The sequence below is a fragment of the Ruditapes philippinarum genome, unplaced genomic scaffold, assembly GCF_026571515.1.
Source record: "Ruditapes philippinarum isolate M1 unplaced genomic scaffold, ASM2657151v2 ctg2337_1_1_1_1, whole genome shotgun sequence".
Classification (NCBI taxonomy): domain Eukaryota; kingdom Metazoa; phylum Mollusca; class Bivalvia; order Venerida; family Veneridae; genus Ruditapes; species Ruditapes philippinarum.
Window position 1 is genome coordinate 2668 of NW_026862748.1, and position 18640 is coordinate 21307.

The 18640-nt window shown below is 35.0% G+C and overlaps 1 protein-coding gene across 1 annotated transcript in view; it reads left to right on the top strand.

The window, feature by feature from the left end:
* Positions 1–611: 611 nt before the first annotated feature.
* The window catches only part of LOC132720088 (E3 ubiquitin-protein ligase HERC2-like), a gene marked incomplete at both ends in the record, with an annotated part of 100844 nt that continues 82815 nt past the window's right edge, over positions 612–18640 (top strand). Inside the window, 3 exon segments of the mRNA XM_060704078.1 lie at positions 612–812; positions 9359–9578; positions 10058–10318. Of these exon segments, the coding sequence (XP_060560061.1) occupies positions 612–812; positions 9359–9578; positions 10058–10318 (682 nt within the window).

Sequence of the window (18640 nt, forward strand, 5' to 3'; positions counted from 1 at the left end):
TAAAACAAGTTAAGTGACTGCCTTAAGGTATATGATTTAAATATTGTTTGTTTTAACTTCTTCCTTGTAATATGACCCTATACTCAGCCCCTGTGCCTAATAAATGAGGCATATTGATTTTAATAACCTTTCATAGAATCATGCACAATGATTGGTGCTTGTAGTAAGTGCTTGTGCTGAGCAATAAAACATACACATTGAATATTTAGACTCACAATAAAGGATTTAACTCAATACAGGATAGGAGCAGTACCTCTAGACGCTTGCAGAAATCATTATCAGAAAATAGACAAATATCGTTTTTTTTCGCCGATTATCACATTTTTCATTCATTATTGTACATAAATCGGTGTGAAAAGATGAATTAGACCTTTCAGTTCATTCCTTTGGGTAAAAAGGCAAGATTTTAGCATTTTATCATTCAAGGGCCGTGTCGGGTATATACCGGAATACGGTGTTTAGTGTGATGCTCCAATCCTTATTTAGTCTCACTCCACAATAAATGATAAGGTGGTCTCAGTAATTCACAGTGTTGAATGATAGTTATGTATTTCATCTTGAAATTTTTTTTATAGTAGATTAAATTTGTAATGAATTTGTTCTCATTTTAGGTGAGACAGGGAAGTTTTACTGTGGAATGAAACTGTTGACATGTACATGCTGTGACGGACATTGTGGACCAGAAAATGGGTGTAACTGTGATGCTTGTGCTGCCCTGGATAAGGAGGAGGAGGAGAATGGGGCGGAGCTTGCTCGAAAACCTCCACCTGCTGGTCCCATGATTGACAGCTGGACATGGGGAGAGGAACCAGGTTAGCTGAGTGACAACAATAATTAGAGTAAAAAAGGGGGGAAGATAAAGAGAAGGTTTTATATGATAAAGTAGTAAACTTTAAATCTAAGGTTTATATCCTTTGAGCATGTTCTAAAGTTATAAAATTCAAGTTCAAGGTTTATTTCTTTTGAGCATGTCCAGAATTAGCATCTATTTTCACATTCATGTTCAGAATCATAATTGTTGCTTTACTTTCTCAGAATCAGAATTGTTGCTTTACTTTCTCACTCTTTGGGTAGCATCTCATTGCTATGCAAAATTGTAAGGACAGTAAATTAAAACTAGATATTCTTAACCATTTAAATGCTAGAAATTTTGAGTAATGATAGGCCTATGCCCCCTATATATAGCTAAGGTAGCCTTTATATCTGTGCTGTCTGACCATACTCTTGGACAATAGACTGCTGAGATAAAGTAATTCTAAAATTTCAGTTCCTTACGTGTGTAATGGACAGTTTTCAAATTAGACAAGTTGATAACAGAAATTCCATTTGTGGAATAAAAAACAATTACAATATTCTTTATGTTTTGTAGCCATTATGCTTTGCTTTAAAACAGAAGTAAGGCATTACTTTGTATGTGTGACAACTGGTATGTAAATGTAATTAAATTAGAGTTGTTCCCATAGCAATGGTTGTTTTAAAAGCTAGTAAGTAGTTGGTTAACCTTTTCCCTTATATAAGCGTGTTTCAACGACTTTTTGCCCCCCCCCCCCTTTTGAGGCCTCAAACAGTGAAAAAATGCCTAATTTAGACCCCAAACACTGTTTTTCGTTTGAGAAATGTTGTTAAAAAAAGTGACCACTTTTTCGGCGCCGTCCTCCATCCAAATACAGTCGAGACTGTCATATGTGACTTTCCAAGGGATCTTCAGAAAAAGGTCACATATGACAGGGAGTCTCTAAATACAGTCTCAAAGAAAATTAAATTTAAGTATCATCTAGCTGTCTATATACCATTGTGACTTAAAGGGATATTCAGGCAAAATCATGACAAAACTATCAAAATGATCTTATGTACTCAAATCACGCTAAAATGACATTTCTTAAAGTTTCAGCATGAATTTCTGTTTAAATTCTACATATTTTGGGTTTGAAGCATAAACATATCTATTTTATTGAACAAAACTTAGACGCCAATAAAATCACCGAATAGTTTTAAAACAAGTCATGTCACTTGAATAAGCTCTTGAAGTTACAATAAAAGATATTGTGGATATTGTAGGATTGAAACAAGTCTAAGTCATTCATTTGACATGTTCTTTAACGTTTCCAGAGGTCACTGTGACAACTTTTGTGAAATCCTAGTGCTCTAACCTGACCCACGCGGGTCAAGTTAGGAAACCACCATTTTATTTTTCATACGGAGAAAAGTTTTGTTCTTTTGACTGTCTAATCACGGATTTATATTACAAGGATCGGACACTTTCGTTTAGCTTAAAGTCCCGTCGCGGCATTCGCGGAATCGGATAAAGGTGGACAGAATGAGATGGCGGAACGCGCAGAGTACGAAATATGACAGATTTTCACCGGAGTATGTGGTGTTATTGCAGCTTTGTGAAAAATTATACACATATGAATGTATTGATGCAGTATTATTTTGTGTCGCTAAAGTATTAATATATAAAAATATGCTGATAGAAACGCCTGCAACGCTTAGTTAAAAAGTACCTAATTTAAAAAATATTCGCCTATTGTTTAGGCATACTCTCTACACTTCGCCGCCCTTTTACTTCAAGCACGAATTATTACCGCGATTCAGAATAAGATAATTATTTTTTACATGGTTTAATGATGGCCATTGCAAAAAAATGTTTCTTGATTGCTAAAAAACTTTTAAAGAAATTCATGTTTGAAATGTGTCTTTATTTCTGTGAATTTATTTCCAAATGCTTTGTGCATTTTTTATTTGATTACCTGTATATTAGTATAAATATAGTAAATATTCTACTAATAAGTGTATTAAATTAGTAATTTTCAAACCATTCTAGAAAGCATTCCTATAGATGAATTCATTAGATTGGCAAGGAAGAAATTTTTATTGGCATAAGAGAACAGCTGTTTTATAATATTATTTTTTTATTTTGAAACATACTTTTTTCATGGTTACCCTTAACAATTCACGTCAAATGATTTATTTATCACATGTTTATTTTTCATTATTTTTCAGAGAAAAGGACTATACAAATTTTGTATATTTTCATTTCATTTATAAATGTTTAATAAATAAAAATAGATTTACATTGTATTTATATATATCCTCTTCAGAATCATTTTCTTACCACATATATGCCATGCTATGGACTGTAGTTAAAGACCGCGCATACACAAAATATACATTCAAATTCTATTTGTTTTGAAGATTGAGTGTTGCAATTATCACATGTAACCTGGTAATGTAGTTTGGAAATAAAGTTTTTTAATTATCACTTACCCCCCTTCAAAAGTAATTAAACTTGAAAATAATTTAAGCGATGTGTAAAAAATAATCAACAGTTCCTTCTATTTCGCAAAATACTGACTCAAACTGGTAAAGATTTTTATTGTTTTTCTAGCGTTACATTAAAAAGTATCATAAATATCTTTCTACAGGCATTCAAATAAAAAGAATAATTAAAATATACAGATTAAAATATACGAGTGACATTAAAAAGGCCGGAATCGAGACAGCCACACGAGAGAACTTTACTGTTACGATGATTGTCTACTTCACTGCACCGACATTTGAAAACAGATTTACAAAAAATAATAATGATATAAATGATGAATGAAATTTAAATATTCTATGAATATGGCAATAGTGACAATCTCGGCAATATTTTGTACTAAAAAATTTATAAATTTTCTTCACGTGTAAAGGCCGCAATTCATTACCCGTATAACAATTGTGCGTTAATAAATTTGACTACATAACCCAATAAATCTTAAATATTGCATCTTTGATCATCTGTGAATAACTTACATCGGCTTCTTTTTTATTTTGAAACTGAAAGTATTATGGTACTGTAATAATAGATTTCAAATACCTGCTTTTTATATAAAAAATGTAAATTTACCGCGGAATTTCGTCAAGTTAATTTTTTAACCGTCGTTGCGGACGGATAAACTGTACCTTTAAAAAATAAATTAGATATTTGAATTAAAACAAGTATTTTCTTCAAAATAAACTTTAAATTTCCAAAATCGGATAATAAATGGAAAAGTTATATGGTATTTTGTAAAGTAGGTATCCGTTGCGAACGGACATTTACGCTTAGCGCCGGTAAATTATCGATCGATGTACCTTTATCGGGCGCACGACAAGATATTAAAGCATTTATATAGGGTTAACTGGGAGTGTCCGATCCCTGTAATATAAATCCGTGGTCTAATGTATTTACTTTGGGGGCATTAACAGAATAATAAATGAAAAATCCAAAACTAAGACATGAACATTTTGCCTGTGTCTCCCTTTAAAGATCCTTTATGTTTTGTGATTGATATTGTTACAGAGTGTATACCACACTTGCAAAAAAAATATATATGGATATAATTATGCAAATAAAATAATTTTCAAACATCAAAGAATAATTATGTAAAATGTGTACTGAAAATATTTGTGCACTTTATATTTAATCAATAAATTACATGCATTGATTACTTATTGGAAAATTTAACTTAGAATTTATAGAAAATAAAGTTCTAATTACCTCCCTTTAATGGCCTTTATTTATATGAAATGTTAAATTAGGTGATATCTTTATAAAAAATGCTTATTTGAACTTACAATATTGACAAATCTTAATTTGAGCATCATATTTATGGAATAAGACCATGAAAAATTGTGTTACAGGATCTTTCAACATATCCATATCCAAAGTTTTTTATACGCCCGTTTGAAAAACGGGACGTATTATGGGAACGCCCCTGGTGGGCGGGCGGTCGGGCGGGCTGGCGGCATCCAATTTTGTCCGGAGTATATCTCCTACATGTATGGAGGGATTTTAATGAAACTTCATAGAAATGTTCACCACTATGAGGAGCAGTGTCGCGCACATGAACCAGGTCTCTAGGTCAAAGGTCAAGGTCACACTTAGAGCTCATTGAAAAATGCTTGTCCGGAGCAAAACTTCCACATGTATAGAGGGATTTCAATATTACTTGGCACAAATGTTCACCATTGTGAGGCGGAGTGTCGCGCGCAAGATTCAGGTCCTTGCGGCCAAGGTCAAGGTCACACATAGAGGTCAAAGTTGTGATAAAAATATGAGAATGTGTATATATGGACCATTTAGTCATCATTTATTGACGGGGATTGTAACACAAATGGTCATTATCAAGACTATGGCTGTGATACATATAATTTAGGTCAATATATACAAGGTCAAGGTCACTAAAGATGATGAAATATCCAGATTTTGTCCGCAGCATATCTCCTACACGCATGGAGGGATTTTAATGAAATTTCATAGAAATGTTCACCATTATGAGAAGCCATGTCACGCACATGAACTAGGTCTCTAGGTCAAAGGTCAAGGTCACACTTGGAGCTCATTGAAAAACGCTTGTCCGGAGCAAAACTTCCACATGCATAGAGGGATTTCAATATAACTTGGCACAAATGTTCACCATTGTGAGGCGGAGTGTCGCGCACAAAATTCAGGTCCCTGCAGCCAAGGTCAAGGTCACATATAGAGGTGAAAGTTTAGATAAAAATATGAAGATGTGTATAGGGACGATTTAATCATCATTTATTGAGGGATTGTAACACAAATGGTCATTATCATGACTACGGCTGTGACACATGTACTTTAGGTCAATATATGCAAGGTCAAGGTCACTAAAGATGGTGAAATATCCAGATTTTGTCTGGAGCATATCTCCTACATGTATGGAAGAATTTTTATAATACTTTATGGAAATGTTCACCACCATGATATGTATTGCTCCATGCATGATCCAGGTCAAAGGTCAAGGTCACAACTTAGAGCTCATTGAAAAACGCTTGCCCGGAGCAAAACTTCTACATTCATAGGGGGATTTTCAATATAACTTGGCACAAATGTTCACCATTGTGAGGCTGAGTGTCGCGCGCAAAATTCAGATCCCTGCGACCAAAGTCTTACACATGAGAGGTCAAAGTTTCAGATAAAAATTTGAAGATGTGTATAGGACCAGCCCAATTTAGTCATCATTTATTGATGGATTGTAGCACAAATGGTAAGTATCATGACTACAGGTGTGACACATTTAATTTAGGTTAATATTTGCAGAGGTCAAGGTCACTGGAGATGATTAAATATCCAGAATGTTGTCCGGAATCATATTTTCTACATGCATGGAGGAATTTTAATGTTACTTTATAGAATTGTTCACCACCAATCGAGACGTAGTGCCCTGGCACATGAACCAAGTCTCTAGTCAAAGGTAAGGTCACAGTTAGAGCTCATAGAAAAACGCTTGTCTGGAGCAAAACTTCTACATGCATAGAGGGATTTCAATATAATTTGGCACAAATTTGTTCATCATTGTGAGGCTGAGTGCCGTGCAATAAATTCAGGTCCCTGCAACCAAGGTCAAGGTCACACATCCTGTTGCATATCTTCCCTACTGATTTGTTTTAAGGTTCATTTAACAACACAGTGCCAAGAATAAAAACTTGCTTGCTAGATAACACTTATCCATAATGCCCCCATCTCCATCTAAAGCTTTCGTAAACGGGCGTATTTTGTGACTATGGCACGCTTGTTCTGGTTTAGTATCAATATTTTTTCCGTAATAATTATGCAGTCATAGAAAGGTAAATAAAAAAAATATGCTGCCTAAAAAATCTTCCGTGGGCACTCTATACTGTACTCAGACAATAATGTACATTACACACACATCAATTGCGTCATATGCATTTATACTTGTCAACTGTGTAATTGAGATAGAGGTTTGTAGACTTTGTTTGCTTCTGGATTATAATTGGACTTAATTATTTTGGCCCTCTGGGTGTTATAATAGGTATTATTTATCTGATTTAAGGACAATAAAAAGGGTGAAGTCGTTTAAATCAGACCAAGCAATTGCATGGGACCTGACATTAATTAGGGTCGCTTGTCACATATGACAAAGGAGAGTTTAATTCAGACCATTTATATAGATAAAGTTGGAGTGACTGAAACAAGGTCGGATAAGACAGGGAGTCGTTTAATCAGGGGTCGTTTTCTAAGGCAGTCTCGACTGTATTACAATTCCAGGGGGGGTTGCCAGAAGGGGGAATGTGCCCCCTTCTGTTTGGGGTGTTTGAAGGGGGGGAGGAGTCCCCCCTCATTGCCGAAGGAAAATTTTTGGACATGTGACAGGCTAAAAAATGGCCTCAGGTCGATCTACAGGGTAAACAAGTAACCGATGCTGAAAAGCCTTTTACTCTATCTCAAATTCATTCGGAGAAGTTGCAGCATACTTTGAAATCAGTTTTTGAATGGAAAAAAAAACAATGCAAAATAGTGATTTTTGGCAATTTTGAGACGTCCCGCCATTGCCCATGGTAACAGGAATTTTTACCATTGAGCTTGCTGTTACAGAGGCTAATGGTGTAGTCAACATTGTGCCAAGTTTCATTTAGTATTAGAGCATTTTTTAGCTCACCTGTCACAAAGTGACAGGGTGGAGCTTTTGTGATCGCTTTTCGTCCGGCGGTCGTCCGGCGTCAGTCCCGACCGTAAAACTTTTTACTGTTAAATGAACATCTCCTCATAAACCACTGTAAGTCCAATTTCATCCAAAGCTTCACAGGAATGTTCCTTTGGTGGTCACCGGCTTTAAAAAAATTGTTCAAAGAATTTAATTCATGCAGAACTCTGGTTGCCATGGCAACCGAAAAGAAAAAAAACTTTAAATGTATCTTCTTTTAAAAAACCGATAAAGAGCTAAAGCTTATATATTTGGCAATGAAACATCTTCCAGTGAGTGTCTACGCAAGTTTGTTCAAATAAAGCTTGGGGGGTCAAAATTGGCTAGCCCGCCCCAGGGGATCATTGATTTTCCCTATATGCATATAGTAAAAACTTAAAAAATCTTCTTTAAAAGAACCCAAAGAGCTAGAACTAAGATATTTAGCATGAAACATGTTCTAATGGGTGTCTACCAAGTTTGTTCAAATAAAAGCCCTATGGTCAAAATTGGCCCCGCCCCGGGGGTCATTGATTTTCCCTATATGCATATAGTAAAAACTTAAAAAATCTTCTTTTAAAGAACTCAAAGAGCTATGGCTAAGATATTGAGTGTCAAACATGTTCTAAACGGTGTCTACCAAGTTTGTTAAAATAAAAGCCCTGGGGTCAAAATTGGCACCGCCCCAGGGGGTCATTGATTTTCCCTATATGCATATAGTAAAAACTTAAAAAAACTTCTTTTAAAGAACCAAAAGAGTTAGAGCTAAGATATTTAGCATGAAACATGTTCTAATGAGTGTCTACCAAGTTTGTTCAAATAAAATCCCTGGGGTCAAAATTGGCCCCGCCCCGGGGGGTCATTGATTTTCCCTATATGCATATAGTAAAAACTTAAAAAATCTTCTTTTAAAGAACTCAAAGAGCTATGGCTAAGATATTTAGCATCAAACATGTTCTAATAAATGTCTACCAGGTTTGATCGAATAAAAGCCCTGGGGTCAAAATTGGCACCGCCCCGGGGGTTATTGATTTTCCTTATATGTGTATAGCAAAATCTTCTTTGAATAAACCCAAATAGCTAGAGTTAAGATATTAAGCATGAAACATCTTTTAGTGAATGTCTACAAAGTTTGGTCATATAAAAGACCTGGGGTAAAAATTGGCCCCGCCCCGGGGGTCATTGGTTTTCTTTATATGTGTATATATAGCAAAAACTTAAATCTTCTTTGAAAAAACCCAAATAGCTAGAGTTTAGATATTAAGCATGAAACATCTTCTAGTTAGTGTCTACAAAGTTTGTTCAAATAAAAGCCCTTGGGTCAAAACTGGCCCCGCCCCAGGGGTGTCATTTGTTTCTAACTATGTGTGTATAGTAAAAACTTAAAAAATCTTCTTTTAAAAAGGCAATGAGCTAGAGCTTAGATGTTTAGCATGAAACAATCTTCTTAAATGGGTGTCTACCGAGTTTGTGCAAATAAAAGCCCTTGGGTAAATTGGCCCTGCCAACGTTGGGGGGGGGGGGGGGGTTATTGGGGGGGGGCTATATACAGGTGAAAGGCGCCCTCAGGGCCCATCATGGCCCTCCTTGTTCATAGTTCATAGCAGTTTGACTTGTTACAGGAGGCTTTTCCAATTGAAAACGGCCATTTTTCGCAATATGCTCATGGGGTAAAAGGTTAAGAATCGCCAATTTTGGGAGAAAATGTTATTGTCCTTGAATTCATTTTGCTTGGGAGGTGCTATATGCATACATATTGTAAATATATTATTAGTGTGCATCGGGATTAATATAGAAGGGTTCCATAGATAATCCATAGCAACAAACAATGCTGATGCAACCTTAACTGTACTGAAATGTTTTAATGTCTAACTAAATTTGATTTTCAGACATTGCAAAGCTAGAAGCATGTCTCAAGTCATTGCTACACGAGAACCAGCAGTTATGTACAGAGGCAGCATGCACTTCCCTGTCAACCACACGACTCCAGCAACGGCTGGCTGTACTCGAGCGCTACTTCAGCGCCGTCTCCAGGCAAACACCACCAGAGAAAAGTGGTCCATCCAAAAAGAGTCAGGCAAATCAAACCAATCTGAACAAACAGAAAAGGTGTGTGTAAACAATACTTGAAAATTTCCAATTATAAAAAAATGCATTTTAATATAATAATTTTAATTTAGATGTAAGTTTAGACTTAATTTAGAAAGTGATCAACTCTAAAAATTGACTTGAATCAAGAACAAGCTAAAATTGACTATTAAGTATGAAACATAAAGACAAATCAGTTACACAGTTTCAAAATAAACCAATCGGCTGAATAAAAATTGAAATGTTGACCTATGAAACAAAATAACCAAACCAGAGGTCAACTTTATTCAAATGAAATATTACAAATTCACAGAGCTTTATCAACTTTTAACAGGTGTATTGAAATATGATAAATGTAAGAAAAGAATAAAAGTTGCATAAATAGCTTAATCAAAACAAACATGTAAAGGTTTCTAGGTAATGGTTGTCATAGTTCAATATTACTGTTCAGTTATACAAATGTATTAAAAATGGTTATCATATTTTTCTCTTGGTTGTAGCAATATAAAACCAGCAGAGAAAGCAACCATGGGCCTGGCTAGAGTAGGGTCTCGGGCAGCACTTAGTTTCGCCTTTGCTTTCCTTCGGCGCGCATGGAGGTCTGGAGAAGATTCGGACCTGTGTTCAGAGCTGTTGCAAGAGTCCCTAGAAGCCCTGCAGTCTTTGCCAGAGGCCAGTTTATTTGAAGATGGCTCTGTTTCTGGTGTATGGCTGGATGTTGTAGAAAGAGCTGGGAAGTTTCTCCATTCTGTTGTTGCTGGGTAGGTCTTTGTATAATAATATTTCCTGTCACAAGATTGATAAGGTTTAATCCCTGCATCACCCTAACAATTCAAGACACTTGTTAACGCTCTGTTTTGTTTTTAAGAATGACAACAATCTGTCCAGCCTTAGTTTGAGTAATGCAAAACTCTGAGGGGCATGCCATTAATTATAAATTTGGTATATTTTTAGCTCACCTGTCACAAAGTGACAGGGTTTTGTGACAGGGTGAGCTTTTGTGATCGCTTTTCGTCCGTCGTCCGTCCGTAAACTTTTGCTTCAAATGACATCTCCGCATAAACCACTAAGCCAATTTCATCCAAACTTCACAGCAATGTTCCTTTGGTGGTCACCTTTAAAAATTGTTCAAAGAATTTAATTCCATGCAGAACTCTGGTTGCCATGGCAACCGAAAGAAAAAACTTTAAATATCTTCTTTAAAAGAACCCAAAGAGCTAGAGCTTAGATATTTGGCATGAAACATCTTCTAATGAGTGTCTACCAAGTTTGTTCAAATAAAAGCCCTTGGGTTAAAATTGGCCCCGCCCCAGGGGGTCATTGATTTTCCCTATATGCATATAGTAATAACTTAAAAAATCTTCTTTTAAAGAACCCAAAGAGGTAGAGCTTAGATATTTGGCATGAAGCATTTTCTAATGAGTGTTTACCAAGTTTGTTCAAATAAAAGCCTTGGGGTCAAAATTGGCCCCGCCCCAGGGGGTCATTGATTTTCCCTATATGCATATAGTAAAAACTTAAAAAATCTTCTTTTAAAGAACCCAAAGAGCTAGAGCTAAGATATTTAGCATGAAACATGTTCTAATGAGTGTCTACCAAGTTTGTTCAAATAAAAGCCCTTGGGTCAAAATTGGCCCCGCACCAGTGGGGTCATTGATTTTCCCTATATGCATATAGTAAAAACTTTAAAAAATCCTCTTTTAAAGAACTCAAAGAGCTAGAGCTGAGATATATAGCATGAAACATGTTCTAATGGGTGTCTACTAAGTTTGTTCAAATTGAAGCCCTGGGGTCAAAATTGGCCCTGCCCCGGTGGTCATTGATTTTCCTTATATGTGTATAGCAAAAACTTAAAAAACCTCTTTGAAAAAATCCTAAATAGCTAGAGTTTAGATATTAAGCATGAAACATCTTCTAGTGAGTGTCTACAAAGTTTGTTCAAATTAAAGCCCTGGGGTCAAAATTGGCCCCGTCCGGAGGGTCATTGATTTCCTTATATGTGTATAGCAAAAACTTAAAAAATCTTCTTTGAAAAAACCCAAATAGCTAGAGTTAGATATTAAGCATGAAACATCTTCTAATAAGTGTCTACAAAGTTTGTTCAAATAAAAGCCCTTGGGTCAAAACTGGCCCCGCCCCAGGGGTGTCATTGTTTTTAACTATATGTGTATAGTAAAAACTTAAAAAATCTTCTTTTAAAATGCCCAATGAGCTAGAGCTTAGATGTTTAGCATGAAACATCTTCTTATGGGTGTCTACCAAGTTTGTTTAAATAAAAGCCCTTGGGTTAAAATTAACTCTGCTGGGGGGGGGGGGGGAGAAGGTCATTGTTTTCCTTATATGTGTATAGCAAAAAACATCATGAAACATCTTCTAATGGGTGTCTTAATTCCAAGTTTGTTCAAACCTGGGGTTTAAACTGGCCCCGCATCGGGGGCCAATATACAGGTGAGCGACCTTATGGCCATCATGGCCCTCTTGTTTAAACAATTGAGCGGTTGTATGGGGAGATTTTGAAATTTTTTCTTAAGCTCATCTATTCGAAGAATATGGAAAGCTATTGCAGTAGCCCCGGCTTCGGCGTCCACGTCCAAGTCAGAATCTGCGTTGGTTAAAGTTTTTTGTGAAGTCAAATATCTCAATTACTGCTTGGGTTATTCAGTTGAAATTTACAGTACTTATTTATAGTAACAATGTTCATCAGATTGACAAGTTGGATAACTCTGCCTACAATATTTACAGAGTTATGCCCTTTTTAACTTAGAAATTTTGGTTAAAAGTTTTTTGTAAAGTCAAATATCTCAATTATTGCTTGAGATATTCAATTGAAATTTTCAATACTTCTTTATAGTAACAATGTACATCAGTTTGCAAAGTTGCATAACTCTGACTGCAATATTTGCAGAATTTTGCCCCTTTGAAACTTGGAAATTTGGGTGGAAGGTTTAAGGTGTTAAGATCTATCAAAGATATTTAATTGAAACTTAACACATGTACTTAGGGTCATAATTGAAGGTACATCTCAAGATCCATTACTGTGCCATGTATTTTGACTGACTTATGCTCCCTTTTGTACTAAAACAAAACTGAATCAAACAACATTATTTTGGATGAGTAGTGCTACATTGCCTGTGACAAGCTCTATAATAATGTTATCCATGCTAATGACCACCTCCGTGGTCAAGGGGTTAGAGTCGATGACTTCTAATCCAGTTACCTCTCTGGCTAGGTTCGAACCCCGGGAGATGCTTTGGTAATTAAGTGCAAAGGAAGGTAGTCTAGTACTGGTGTAACGCTCCAGGAATGATGGTTAGGAAACTACCCAACTGTATGACTGAAATACTGTTGGAAAAAGGTGTAAAATTAAACAAACAAACAACAAAAAAATTGATTATTATGATAATCTTTGTAATTTTTAGCTCGACTATACGAAGTATATGGAGAGCTGTCCTACTCGCCCCGGCGTCCGCGTCCAGATTTTAGATTAAAGTTTTGGTGCAGTAAAATATTTTTCACTATAACTTTGTCATTTCTTAAGGTATCAACTTCAAACTTCAAATATATGTTCCTTATCATCAACCACATCTTATGTGACAAGGTTCATAACTCTAGCACCAATATTTTCAGATTTATCTCCCCTTGAACTTAGAATTTTAAAATTCTTAAAAAATACTATTTCTTACTGTTTCTTCTTTATTTCTTAAGGGATCAACCTCATACTTCAAATATATTTACGTTATCATCATCCCCATCTTATGTGACAAGGTTCATAACTCTAGCACCAATATTTCAGATTTATCTCCCTTTGAACATAGAATTTTCCATACAAAATATTATTTTTTACTGTAACTTATTTATTTCTAAAGGGATCAACTTCATACTTCAAATATATTTACGTTATCATCATCAACATCTTATGTGACAAGGTTCATAACTCTAGCACCAATATTGCAAGAATTATCTCCCCATAAACTTAGATTTATTTACTAGAAAAATGTTATTTTTTATTTTAACTTTTTTATTTTTAAAGGTATCTACCTCAAACTTCAAATACTTATTCCTTATCATCAATTACATTTTATGTGACAATGTTTTATATCTCTTGAAGCAATATTTACAGATTTATCTCACTTTGAACTTGGAATTTTCTTTAAGAAATATAATAACTTCTTTATTTTTTAAGGTATCTACTTCAAACATCAAATATATATTTCTTATCATTACACAAATGTTGTGTGGCAAGGTCCATAACTCTAGCATGACTATTTCTAGAATTATTCCCCTTGACTTTGGAATTTATGTTAACAAATGTTATTTTTTTACTATAACTTAATACATAATTATACATAATTGATTTTTCTTTCATAGTTTTGTCCTCCTTACTGCGTCCAGTATTTTATAAGTCGAGCTTTGCTGTCTTCTGTGACAGCTCTTGTTAGCTCACCTGTCACAAAGTGTCAGGGTGAGCTTTTGTGATCGCTTTTCGTCCGTCCGTAAACTTTTGCTTCAAATGACATCTCCTCATAAACCACTAGGCCAATTTCATCCAAACTTCACAGGAATGTTCCTTTGGTGGTCATCTTTAAAAAAATTGTTCAAAGAATTTAATTCCATGCAGAACTCTTGTTGCCATGGCAACCGAAAGAAAAACTTTAAATATCTTCTTTTAAAGAACCCAAAGAGCTAGAGCTTAGATATTTGGCATGAAACATCTTCTAATGAGTGTCTACCAAATTTGTTCAAATAAAAGCCCTGGGGTCAAAATTGGCCCCGCCCCAGGGGGTCATTGATTTTCCCTATATGCATTGCATATAGTAAAAACTTAAAAAATCTTCTTTTAAAGTACCCAAAGAGCTAGAGCTTAGATATTTGGCATGAAACATTTTCTTATGAGTGTCTACCAAGTTTGTTCAAATAAAAGCCCTGGGGTCAAAATTGGCCCCGCCCTAGGGGGTCATTGATTTTCCCTATATGCATATAGTAAAAACTTAAAAAATCTTCTTTTAAAGAACCCAAATAGCTAGAGTTTAGATATTAAGCATGAAACATCTTCTAGTGAGTGTCTACAAAGTTTGTTCAAATTAAAGCCCTGGGGTCAAAATTGGCCTCGTCCCGGGGGTCATTGATTTCCTTATATGTGTATAGCAAAAACTTAAAAAATCTTCTTTGAAAAAACCCAAATAGCTAGAGTTAGATTTTAAGCATGAAACATCTTCTAATAAGTGTCTACAAAGTTTGTTCAAATAAAAGCCCTTAGGTCAAAACTGGCCCCGCCCCAGGGGTGTCATTGTTTTTAACTATATGTGTATAGTTAAAACTTAAAAAATCTTCTTTTAAAAAACCAATGAGCTAGAGCTTAGATGTTTAGCATGAAATCTCTTCTTATGGGTGTCTACCAAGTTTGTTCAAATAAAAGCCCTTGGGTTAAAATTAACTCTGCCGGGGGGGAGGGGGGGGGGGAAAGGTCATTGTTTTTCCTAATATATGTGTATAGCAAAAACTTAACATCTAATGGGTGTCTTAATTCCAAGTTTGTTCAAATAAAAGTCCTGGGGTTTAAACTGGCCCCGCTTCGGGGGCCTATATACAGGTGAGCGACCTCAGGGCCATCATGGCGCTCTTGTTGTGTTCTTCTTTGCTATAGCTTTGAATATATAGAACAGGAACTAAATATACTATATTTCACTCAATTACAAGCAATATGATATGTTTCTTAAATCTCACTTGCATTTTTAGCTCGACTTTTCTATGAAAAGGGGAGCTATCCTACTCGCCCCGGCGTCGGCGTCGGCGTTAGCGTTGGCGTCACACCTTGGTTAAGTTTTTCGTACCACCCCACTTTATTTCAGAAGTATTACAAGTATGGCTTTGAAACTTACCATACTTGTTCACCATCATAACCTCCATCTACAGACAAGAGTACATAACTCTGTCAAGGTTTTTGACAGAATTATGGCCCTTTTTTGACTTAGAAAGTGTATTGAGCTTGGTTAAGTTTTTTGTACCACCTCACTTTATTTCAAAACCATTGGAGGTATTGCTTTGAAACTGACCATACTTGTTTACCATCACGACCTTCATCAACAGACAAGAGGACATAACTCTGTCAAGGTTTTTGACAGAATTATGCCCCTTTTTGACTTAGAAAATACATTGAATATGGGTAAAATCCACTTATTGCCTTAACCCTTTGAGATATTGCTTTGAAACTTTTAATGCTATTTCACATCATTACCCCCATCTGTACGCAAGAGAAGGTAACTCTGTCAAGGATTTGTTTTAAAAATTAAGGCCTTTTATCGACTTAGAATCTTGGTTAAGTTTTTAGTACCAGTCCACTTTTTGACTGAACTGTTTGAGATATTAATTTGAAAGTTGGAATACTTGTTTACCATCATGGTCCCAAAACATGGGCAGGAGAAGGTAATTCTGTTAAGGATTTTATTTGAATTATGGCCCTTTTTGACTTAGAAACTCAGTTAAGATTTTCATTCTTGTCCACTTGTTGACTTAACCATTTGAGATATTACTTTGGAAGTTGGAGTTCTTATGTGCCATCATGAGACCTATCTGTAAGCAAGAGAAGATAACTCTGTGAAAATGTTTCTTGATTTGTACTTAGAAATTCCTAGTTAAAGTCTTGTGTGCCCTTAACTGTCAAAGTTTTGTTTTATAGGCAAGCACTAAAAAAGTCGAGCGCGCTGTCCTTCTGACAGCTCTTGTTCAATATCTCTTCAGGCTAAGTTATCTTAGGATTTGCTGGCTGATAGGGTTCAAACCGTATTAAGGGCAAGCTGATGTTTTCTTGAGCAAAAAATTACACTCAATAGATGCTTTAGTTAATATTGGTTGATTCCGGAAACAAAATTAAGTGTGCCTATAATTTAATAGCTTCATACACAATGAATCAAACTAAAAAATAAATCTACATAACCTTATACATCCATAAGATAAGACCTAAGATAAATGTAGTGCACTAATCAGTCAGTGTTTATGTGACTTCAAATCAAACTGTGCTTGTTATAAATTCCTTGTTATTCAGCCATATAGGTAGGAATCTTATGGGTAAAAATTGAATGTTTTATCATGTAAGAAAGCTTAGAACAACCCAGTTAGTTGATGACCATTTTGCTTTTCTGTGACAGGTTTAATAATGACAGGGAGTGGGGTGGGGGGTGGCTTCAACTAAGGATTTTGTTCACCAGATAAAATTTGAGAGTTGGACTTTGGATCAGTGTTATTAAATAAATATTTTAATCTTAAAAATGATTGGACAAACAGTTTTGTAGGTTCAGTGACTGGAAGTGAAAGTTATCTCAGAAAAAACAAAACATCAATAACTAAATGATACACATTTTAATTTTTTTTTTTTTTTTTTAAATCGTAAATGAAATAGAAATGTTAAGTTTTGATTTTGAAAACTTCGATAGATCTACCGTAAATTGAATTGATATATAGTGAGTTGTCAATTTCATTGTATGTGATGCTGTCTGGATACACATCTGTCTGTATTAGTTCATATCCATGTTTGAGGTTAGATGATACATAGAAAATGTGGTTGGATAAATTAGTAGGTGGCTTTCCAGTAACAAATAGATTTCCTTTACTATCCACCATCATTTTTTTAGGGAACCTAATTAAACTGTCATTTTTATATTCTGCCATAAGGTGTCCTTCAGGTGTATAACTTTTGACTGAGTTTTTCCACGAATTAGATACATAGATAGTCTTACCATTAGTGCTTACTGTCATATCCTTATAAGAGTCTGAATTAATACTGAAGCTTGTAACTTCATATCCAATAATGTTTAATTGTTTTATTGTGTATTGTTTTGAATTAAGATCAAGACACATAATAAACAGATTTCCAACTCGGTAGTGAATGTTAGGACAGATCTGGCCTGCAGTATTTAAGGTATATATTACTGTCCTTTTAATATTAGATTGATGCTCTGTAATACGCCAAAGTTCTACTCTATTTTCAAATGTTGCAGCAACTGTTTTGTCATCTAATTTTGTAATTAATTCTATACCGTGTCGATAGAAACTATGTATAATTTTATTTTCAGTTAGATTGTGCACTTGTACATTACTGTTTATAAAATGTTCCTTAATTAATCTCTCCTTGATATCATACTCATTGAAGCTGTGTGTAATAGTGAAGACAATATGCTCAGAGAAGTAGGATAGATCTTTTACTGGAATGCTGTTAGGTAAAGATTTCAAATGTTTTACTGAATTTTTCTCCAATGCAATTGGTTGAACGAAGGACAATATCACCATTCCCATCATAATTACATTTGCAAGATAAAGTAAAATCCCAAAAATATTAGACTTGCATTTTTCTATAGCTTCAACCATGAAACATAAAATCTTTTTCTCTAATGGTTTCAAAGTAGTCATTTTCCCAAACTTTTCAGGCTTGACTTGAGCTTCAGTGTATGAATAACTGTATAAATCTGTATCAAGTTTGTTTTTCAAATTTTTCATAGAGAATGTTATACCCTCTTTTTTATCTGCCACTTTTTTGGTTTTCAGATATACCTTACACTTTTGATGAGAATTCTTTAAGGCCCTTACTTCTGTTTTTAAACCTTGAATCTCTGCTTTGAGATGATCATTTTTGGTGTTTTTCAAATCAAGTGTGTTTTTATTTGCCTTGTGAAGGTTATCAATCTCTTCCTCAAAGTTGTTAAAAATCTTTTCAACCTTCAGCCTTTGTTCTTTTACCACTTTAATAACATTTTTATTTTGCTTTTCAACTCTTTCCCTGTGATTATCAATACTTTCTTTGACATCATCAGCTTCTTTTTCCAAAATACCAAAATTGTCCTCTAATTTTCTGCATTCTTTAACTGCATCAAATTCAGCAGCTAGTCTTGGTAGATGATGTACATTTTTACATGCTCTATGAAATGTGGTTTTGCATGTCAAACAGGCAATATCTTTACAAGTGATGCAGTAGAATTTAAGCAATTCTTGAGGGTGTTTGTTGCATTTCTCCATGAGGAAGTCCACTGGCATACTGTTTTTGTCCTGCAATATGTGCTCTGGTAGAAGGCTGCAATGATATCCTAAGCATG